Below are 9,119 nucleotides of genomic sequence, written 5' to 3' on the forward strand. Positions count from 1 at the left end.
TATTAAATATGCTCTTGCTCCTACCTCGAGTTTAAAAATTAGTAATTTATAGTTTTTTAATCAAAACACATCTTAGAAATATATTTTAATCCTTAACAACTTCTTTTGAGGTATTCTGAAATATAAAGCCAAATTAACTTTAACCATTAATATATGAATAATCAAAATGCTTTTTTCCCTTGATATAAAAACCTCACAACTACAGTGCATGAACTCCTTGAGGTCACTCAATATTCCATTTTCCTCTTCGCACTCTTCATGCAGTGCCTCACACACGGTAAGTACCGAAGTACCTATAAGGTACGCTCCATCAGACCCTGAAAACTCTGGCAAATTTTCATATCCAACTGGCATGAAAATTCAAATGAGGTCTACTTAAAATCATTTTATGACCTGAGGTGGGAAGAAAAGCGACAAACGCAGGGCTAAGTCACTGCCAGGTTGAAGTTGTCCTAACCACTGCAGTGAGATGTACGAGGCTCTCCACTCTAAAGCATTGAAAGAGCAAAACTTAGGGAGATCTGTTAACATGAATGCAAGTTTTATTCAAGAAATATTTAAAAAGAGGGGAATTCTAACAAAGGAAAACTGTACGCGTTGTCCACCCTTCAGTAAAAAGAAGTGCACACCATTTATGACACATAAATTCCAACTTAACATCTCTGAATAAAGCTGTCATCATTTGAGTCATTTAACTTTTGCTAAATAAGGCTATCAAACTGTGTTCAGAAAACAGCACACGCACGCCCCGCTCGGAGGAGGTGCCAAGGTTCCACTGCAGGCAAGTACCTGTGAGTACCTGTGGTTTGTGACTTCAGACTGAGTATTAATTACCGCATGAATTCAATTTGAATCACCTTCATTATAATGTTTATCTACCACAATTATTTTTTAGAATAACTAGATCAGTGTTTACTGTGACTTATAGCATTCTCAAATTATACTTTAACATGGTAGTCTCCAAAATATTCAAGGCCTCAATGTGTAATTTCCCTTCAATGTAATCTATAATGTTAATGAACATTAAGCTGTGGCTTTCTTCTAAAAATTGTTTGTTATAGTACAGATCACATTCTATTCCATAATTCTGATAAACACCCTGTTTTTTGGTAATAAGAATTTAGGATGACTCAGTCCTTGGAAAATTTCAACGGCAATCACTCACTACAGTCAGTCACACCTGGAGTCACAAACACTCAGGAACTAGCATTGACCGAGTTTCTGGTTTCTAGTTTTTGTTTCTATTTTCCGGCGGTTATTGCTTTAGTTGGCAATATCTGGACTTAAAACATAAGAACATCTCTACTAAGTCTAATGTCAAATATTACAAAACTTACAGAGAATACAGACTCATAGAGGCTATAAAGCTGACATCTTAAGTAACTCACCCTTGAAATGGGTGGACTTTTATAGAGGATATTCAGTAACATTTTGCTCAAAAAATAAATGCCCCTACTTTTCAGAGTGTTCCCATTCTTTACTAGGAGACTGAGCTGCTTAATACCTGCTATAAAAACCAACCACTCTTGAACAAAAATGTAAAAGGAAACCAATACAGAACACACTTCTTCACAGTTAACAATAAATAAAAGTGCAATAAGTGTTCAAGTAGGGCATGTAGTTTAAAAACTACACGTGACCGTTTGGCATAGGTCATCTCTTAAAGGCTCTCCGAGGGTCCCTGCCACTACTTATTGTGGTCATGGCTGTCTGATTGTTAGTTGTTGCTGGTAGTTGTGGACTGACAGGTCCCCGGCCATTGCTTCTACCAGCATATGAAAGCTGGTATCTCCTTGATTCAGGGCCAGTTTGAACGCCATTGACTGGAAGAGAATACAGAACACCATCACTGTTGTGAGGAGTGGTCTGGACAAGCCAGAGAAGTACCACAATTAGAAGCTCCACCATGTTATTAACACTTATAGATATTAGGGAAAAGGCACATTTTTATACTAAGAAGGAAATCCAAAATAGGCTCTAGGTCTTTACAAATGTATCGCTACTACAAATGTATTAACTTGCTGCTGTACTGACAGGGAGAAAAAAACTGAAAATGGACAACAAAATTGGGAGATAGACAGGGAAGAAAAAAACATAAGACGCACACTGCCTATAGAAGTTAAAAAAAAAAAGGCAAAACGTGTTTAACTACTGACAATAGGCTGAAATCTAATCACTGTTTCCAAACAATGTAAACCTCACCCTTCTCAGGCAGATAGCAGTTTCCCACAATGTGGTATCAGCTATGCCAAAACGTGCTAACGGGCCACCTAAAACGTCAGCCACCCTAATGAACTCTAACCACAAAGGTTCATTTCCTCAGTTATTTAATAAGGGCTTCAAAAGACCTTCAGCAGGGCTGCAAGGACCATTAACAAGACATTTGAGGGAAAATGGCTCATCTTTCAAAGACACAGCTGATAACAATGCAACTTAAGGTACTAATTTACTATGACTCTCCAGATGTATTATTCTGAAGACAGGCTCTCTGTGTACCAAAATAACCTGTATATTTACTAGAAATAATTACTAGAATACAGAAATCTTTCAAGAAAAGAACACACTTCACCTCTTCACAGGTACTACCAAACTCAGACCTTATTACCAGTCAACACTCACTAAGTCCCAGTAATTGGTCCAAATGTTAAATACAGAATGTGCTCAATATTAATAAATGGGCTCGCAAATATACCTGCTTCCTAAGAAATCAGTTTACCGAGACTCCATTTATTAATAGTTCACCCTTAGTACTGCTGTATATATACCTACAGCCACATTTTCTTTCCCCCTCTGAATTTTTTTTTTTTGAGATGCTGCATGGCCCAGGCTGGTCTCAAATTTGGTGGCTTAAGTGATCCTCCTACCTCAGTTTCCTGAGTAGCTGGGACTACAGACATGCACAGTACCTCGCTTCCTCTAGATCTTTCAAAACTCCCTTATTTTTCTACGCTTCAATTTCACAAATACACAAAAATAAAAATCTTACCCACTGGTCCAAAGGTACCTGCACCAGTATTACAATTCATGGAATTCGCCTTCTGTTGATTGTGGGCCTAAAAAAAAGTTTTAAGTTCATCAGATGAAGCTTTATATGCTTACAAAATTTATATTCTTTTTTTAATATGTAGGGTTTTAAATTTTGTTCTTAACAAATATTTGGTAAAGATCTGTTCAAATCTATCTAAATGCTAAGTCAGTCAGAGACATACCCCAAGCCTTTCCCAGCTCGTTAGATCTTCTACTTCCTGACACTACTGTGTATGACACTACGTACTGTATGTCACATAGTCTGTGTGTAACTGTAGCATCATATACCACCTACAGACTCACTAACAGATGTTATATTACTCTGAAGACTTTTTATAACTGCCTTCGTTACACTCGACATTACAGGGTTAACCAAATCAAAGAATCAAGATGTATAGCCAAATTGGCTCAATCCAAAAAAAAATATACTGCACATCTGGATTAGTTACCCCTTTGTTCGGCTGTCCTCGATAATCTGGGTTGGGTTCACTGAAATTGGGCACTTCTGAATAAACCATACAAAATCTGAAAGAAAATAAAGCACAAGTTAAGTGACTTCTACAGTTCATCAATTTTCTACAGATAACAGCCCAGCCTTAAAGAAATAATTTAGGTATCAAGTGAATTAACACAGTATCACCTGCTAACTAACACAAGCATTTACAACAAATATGCCCTAAATAATTATATCCATAAAAACATCTGGTATTTGACTGCAACACACAAAATGCTCTATTTCATATTTAAATTCCTTTTTAGTTGCAAAATATAAATCAAGTCAAAGATCAAGGAGAGCAACATGTCTTTGCCTGGGTTTCCACACAGGCTGATGGTAGTGAACCGCTTAGGGCTCCAGACGGGTGTCTCCAGCAGTGTGATGGACGTACACTGACCACTCACACGCTCATCCCGTCCCTCGGGACCCATCAGCGTGAATCTGCAAAGACAATCATCCAAGGTTAAGAGTGGGTTCTGGTGACAAAGGCAGACCACTGGCTATTAACTACCAGCTTATCCCGGAGCTTCGTACAAAAGCTGATGACAGGATGTGTAGCACATTTACAATCAGCATTTCCTTAGGTCCTCACCCACTAAGAAACTCGAACCAGTTTTGAGAAATCCTAAACTGACCCTGACAAAGAGCAGTCATCAGGAATTGAAGCACCACCTGCAGGTCTTCCTCTAACTGACTTCTGTTGTACACAAGGTCAGGACAGGCTCGGCAATACCCACCCAAGACCATTTCAACACACAAGTCTAATAACATTACTCTAAAAACCCTGATTTTCCTTCTAATGAAAACAAAGTGTTGGATCAGTTTCTGATCTTTAAAAGCTTGCAAAATTATTCTTAAAAACATTTTCTAAAGAACCTTACTTCCTTAGTGCAAGTTTCTTTCCCCATCACCCTGGTGCCATTTGTAGCTTCTCTCCCTAAACATCCTCCGGGATGACGGGCATTCACCAGTGCTCCGGCTCACTGCTGACACATACTGTATGAGTGCCACCAAAGGTCTAGGCTACATGGAGGCGAGTTACCTTTACACCCCTAGAGAGGATGGTTCCTCCAGGCCAGGGTGGAGATCTTAGCAGGGTAGCAGTGTATGGAAGCTCGCATTGCGGCTGCCTGCACCACATCTAGCCTGTGAATAAATAGAGGACTTCAGTTTTCACTGCCAAAAGTCCTCCTCACAGAGTACAAATTCACCCATGCACAGAAAAAAGAAAATTTGATTCTATGGCCCAAAACCTATGCCTGCTTTCTATTCAGGTGAACCACTAGAAGGGAGAATTCACTTCAAATGACACCTAAAAGATGCATGTTCCTGAAGCCTACAGAAATGGTCCCACTGGGCTGGTGTCAACTGCTGCTCCTCACTGCTCTTTGCCAGGAAAAACCACAGAAAATGGTACTGGTACTACTACACTAGTACCTTCTCAGAGAACAAAACTGTCCAACAGTTTATCCATCAAAAAAAGCCAAGGAAGCAGTTTATAGCTTGTACCTACCAACATTTTTAGACATTAATTGTAACTTATACTTCTGTATGGAATGCATTTTAATACTTACTCCCCAATTTTCTGAAGTTCACCACCTCTTCCAGTATAAAGTGTCAGGCATCCTTTCCACATGGACGCGTACCTAGAGAAAAGACACGTGAGTTTCCTGGAGGTAAGTCAAACTCCGGGCTGCAGGTTTTTGAACTGGAAGTGAAGCTGTCTGTTTACTATGATAAATCAAATACAATAAATCGAGCTTTGATTAACTTGCTACTATGAAAATTCTAATGCCAAATCATGCCATCACTATGTAAACTATAACCCTAGAAAATAACCAAGTCTTTTTGTAAAGCATGTACTGTTAAATGCAGGTGACATCTTCAGTCAATTAACGAACGAGCTTTTAACAAAAGAAATTTAAAGTTATTTTTATTTTTATAGCTACAAGATACACAAAACAGCACCTTAGTACTTACTTTTACATTCTGACATGGGCTAGACTGATACCAATGTAACAGTTTCCCTTCTGCCTCTGTAAGGCACAGGTTCCCATGTTACTGAAAACGTGGTAGGACTTAATCAAACTGCTAAAAAAAACTAGAGCCTAAAACCTTTCATCCACCTGCCTTTCCAACTTTGCAACTTTCAGTACCAACCACGCTGAACAACTGTTTACTCTGAAAGTCAATGTTATAAAATCAGTCCAAGGTTTAATGGTTTTTCTGTAACTACCACGGTAACTTGATGACTTTTAAAAGGACATAGCTAAATAACAACCAAATATAGCATTAGTTCGTCTTTTAACATAGGTTAGTAAAAATTCCCCAGTTTTACAGTTTGCAGGTCTCTTTAGTATGGATTATTAAAGACTCACTATTCTCAAGTTAGACAGTTACTTAGGAAGCAAGTGCATTCACGTTTCACTTCACTCTAGTAAATATTAATGCATGTTTGGGGAAAAAACACTTGAACAATTACAACATTTCAATTACAACAAATACAAACATTTCACTGTAAGAACTGAAGACAACTGAGATCAGTTCTGTAGGGACTACAAACATGCCATACTCCAAATTAACCATCATTGTAAACGTTAAGGTATGCCTGTTTTCAAAAGCTACTTTTCTTAGATTTAGTCAGAACTTAAGGGCCTAAAAACAGGCCAGAGACCAAGCAGTGTGCTCTCTTAAGTAAGGTACATTTATTCCCATTTTACAGAAGTGGTTGACGCATGAAGGTATATTTACTTCCCAAAGCTACTGTGAAGCAGTAAACAAAGCTTCTTCACTTTTGAATTTTTAAAAGTTGCGATCCTTGCTAACTGTACTCCCTAAATACTGTAGCTACCGAGTTTACTTTTTTGACAAATTTCTTAATGGGAATACTACAGAATATGAAATATTTGAAATGAGATGCTATTTTTAGTGTGTAAAATACCTTTAATCACTAAATTGCTGGATAAAAGATAATTCTGGGAGCAAGAAAACTTCAATTATGCTAATCTTCACCACACCCTCCCGGGTAGAAATTCTCTTTTGTGCAAGTTAAAGATGTGGAAGTTTAAAGAACGTAATTACTGTCATAGTGAGTCAGTGTATGAAAATAAAACGTCGAAGTCCTGACTGTCATTTCCTGCTTTGCTGATTCTCTACTTCACTTCCTGAATGTGGTAAGGCCTGCCTGATAGCATCAACCAGCTCTAACCTCCTACAGCAAAGTACCTCTGAAATTCTTAGACCAGCATCAAACTCCACCTACCCTTCCCATAGGCAGGATGGATAAATGAGGATTCTATTGATCAAAAATTCCAGATTCTATACTCAAGATCTTTTCTTGACATTTGGCTTCCTACAATTTGGTCATTTTTTTAAATCAGCCTATCAAACAAAAGTGCTACATCCAATCTTTCGGATGGAGGTTGTCATTGATGTCCTTCGGCCAAACATTTTCTGTGTGTCATTTCGTTTTGGGACAACAGTGACCTTATAACAGGAAACAGGAAATCTTCTTCAAGTATGAGCCTTCCAGATAGTCTTAACTTTTTCTGAGTACAAAGTTGACACACAGAGAAAATGCTACATTCTGCCGGTTTTCATTTCTGTCCACATCATCCACATAAAGAAAGTATAAATGAAATACTGGCAGAGTCTCAAGTCATTAAAAAGGGAGGAGATGGAAAAGAACTGAAAATTCTGAATTAAATGACTTATTAAAAAAAGAGGGCCTGGGGATTTAGCTCAGCGGCAAAGCACTTGCCTGGCAAGCGCAAGGTCGTGAGTTCGGTTCCTGGTACCAGAGAAAAACCAAAAAAAAAAAAAAGAAACTGCACTGTATCAATCTACCAAAGACTGGACTCCTGAGAGAGCACTTAAAACAGTAACTGGTCAATTGTGACCACAGGGGTGGATCTGGTGCCTCAAATCAACTGGGTCTGTCCCAAAGCTGTGTGGCACCCCTGCACGCCAGAGGAACTCAAAGCTTCTTGAGCGGCCCCAGAAGTCACAGAACTTCGAACCTGGGCGGCCCCGGCGCAGTCATGGAACTTCGGAACTCCGCACGCAGGGGCAAGGGGGCCCGCCCCGCCCCAGGCAGCATTCTCTCACCGCTGCCCCTGCGGCGCACACCTACCCTCGGGTCAACCGAATAATGTCCCCGGGCTGTATAAGGCCTCCGATCTCGTCCCACACGGAAATAGTGATGCTGCCCGTCTTATCTGCCACTTTGCACGATCTCACTTCATGGCCGTCTTTGGTTTTGGTCACGCGTCCTGCGAAGGGTGAGAGGCCGGGGAGGGGCGTGAGAGCGCGGCGGCCAGCTGTGCGCCCCGGCCGCCGCAGCTGGAGGAGGCGCGGCGGGCACGTGCGGAGGGGGAGGGGAGCCCGGGCCGGGCCGGGCGGGCTGCGGACCCCACTTACCTATCTCCAGCACAATAAAGACGACATTTAAGTTTTTCCGTCCGGGCTTAATGTCTTTTATGAAAACGGGCAGGTCGCCGAGCCCGTTCATAATGAGGCAGGTGCGGGGCCGGGACGGGGGCCGGGGGGCCGGGGCAGGGAAGGCCGAGGGGCGAGGGCGGTTACTTGGGACCGGGAGCCAACAACCCTGGCGGCCGCAGCAGCAGCAGCAGCAGGAAGAAAAGAGTATTTCAAAAGAAAAACACGAAGCGCTCGCCCAGCGACCCCGCTCCCCAGTGAGAACTGCGGGCGGATAAAAGGATAAAAAACCACAGCAGTGAGGGGACACCTCTGCCCGGGGTCCCCTTCTCACACACACTCGCACGCGCGCCCCGTCCCGCTCCGGGAAGGGGCCGACCGTGACAGCCGCCCGGGAGAGGAGACCGAGCGACCGCACGCGCCGAGCCCCAAACACCGACTGCCGAGCGCGCCCGAGCGGCGGCAGGACGCCCAGGACGCCACGCCCCTTGTGACGTCACGCGACGTAGGCACGCCCGCCTAAGGAGGGTCCGGAAACTAAGGGGCGGGGCGGGTAGACGGCGCCCGCGCGGCCTCCCCGGCTCCTCCCCCGGGCTGTCATCGCGGGCCCCGCCCCCACAGCGGTCCAATCTGCTGTCAGCTGTGGCCGCCGCGTGATGTCATCCTGCCCCGCCCCGCCCCCTGCGCGGCCGGCGTCTGCAGTTCCCGGAAAAACGGCTTCTCGCCTTCCTCCGCGGAGCTAGCTCCTGTTGTGCCCTTTAGCTCGCGGTCACGAGCGTGGGTGGTGTTTGGGTCCAATGGGTACGGAAGTGAGCGATCGAGTGGGACCAGGACAATACTTGGGTGGTTGGCTCGCGGTTCACAGAACAGGCTGGAGTGGTGAAGGGATCCGGGGCTGCGGCTCTGTTCTTTTCGGGCCGGAAGGGAATTTGGGAATCAGTTCACCTTTCCCAGTTTAGGCATTTTTAAGTTGGGATCCAGAAAGAAAGGTCGTTCGCTGCTGATCGAACAGACACTTGTAAAAAGACAGCATTTTAATACTGAGCAACTACTCGGTTATCCCGAGTAAGTAGGCATGAAGTTAGTTCCTTTGGCGTGAGTTTTCTCTTACTTTGCGCCTGTTTTCTATACAACCAAAAGGAATTCATCATACGACAGC

At 42.9% G+C, this 9,119-nt stretch overlaps 1 protein-coding gene across 2 annotated transcripts; it reads right to left on the reverse strand.

Moving 5' to 3' along the window:
* Positions 1-511: 511 nt before the first annotated feature.
* Positions 512-8,435, reverse strand: Nabp1 (nucleic acid binding protein 1). Of its 2 annotated transcripts, XM_013512191.1 has the most exons (7): positions 7,943-8,427; positions 7,656-7,794; positions 5,098-5,169; positions 3,837-3,964; positions 3,477-3,552; positions 2,987-3,053; positions 1,735-1,823 (listed from the first exon to the last, which is right to left on the reverse strand). In XM_013512191.1, exons 1-6 carry the CDS (start codon positions 8,031-8,033, stop codon positions 3,023-3,025), a joined length of 537 nt encoding a protein of 178 aa, XP_013367645.1. In that variant the 5' UTR covers positions 8,034-8,427; the 3' UTR covers positions 1,735-1,823; positions 2,987-3,022. The 2 variants fall into 2 exon arrangements, with proteins under 2 accessions (XP_005373343.1, XP_013367645.1); XM_005373286.2 differs by lacking the exon at positions 3,837-3,964 and having other exon boundaries at positions 512-1,823; positions 7,943-8,435.
* Between the last annotated feature and the right edge of the window lie 684 nt (positions 8,436-9,119).

The sequence above is a fragment of the Chinchilla lanigera genome, unplaced genomic scaffold (assembly GCF_000276665.1).
Source record: "Chinchilla lanigera isolate Chin_1 unplaced genomic scaffold, ChiLan1.0 scaffold00002, whole genome shotgun sequence".
Classification (NCBI taxonomy): domain Eukaryota; kingdom Metazoa; phylum Chordata; class Mammalia; order Rodentia; family Chinchillidae; genus Chinchilla; species Chinchilla lanigera.

Bases quoted from the DNA above. Each gene is read 5' to 3' on its own strand.
- Nabp1 (XM_005373286.2), bottom strand. From the start codon at position 8,033: ATGAACGGGCTCGGCGACCTGCCCGTTTTCATAAAAGACATTAAGCCC. The intron at 3,553-5,097 runs GTAAGTATTAAA...ATTTTCTTTCAG, and splicing joins GAACTTCAGAAAATTGGGGA to ATTTTGTATGGTTTATTCAG. The intron at 3,054-3,476 runs GTAACTAATCCA...ACTTTTTTTTAG, and splicing joins GAGGACAGCCGAACAAAGGG to GCCCACAATCAACAGAAGGC.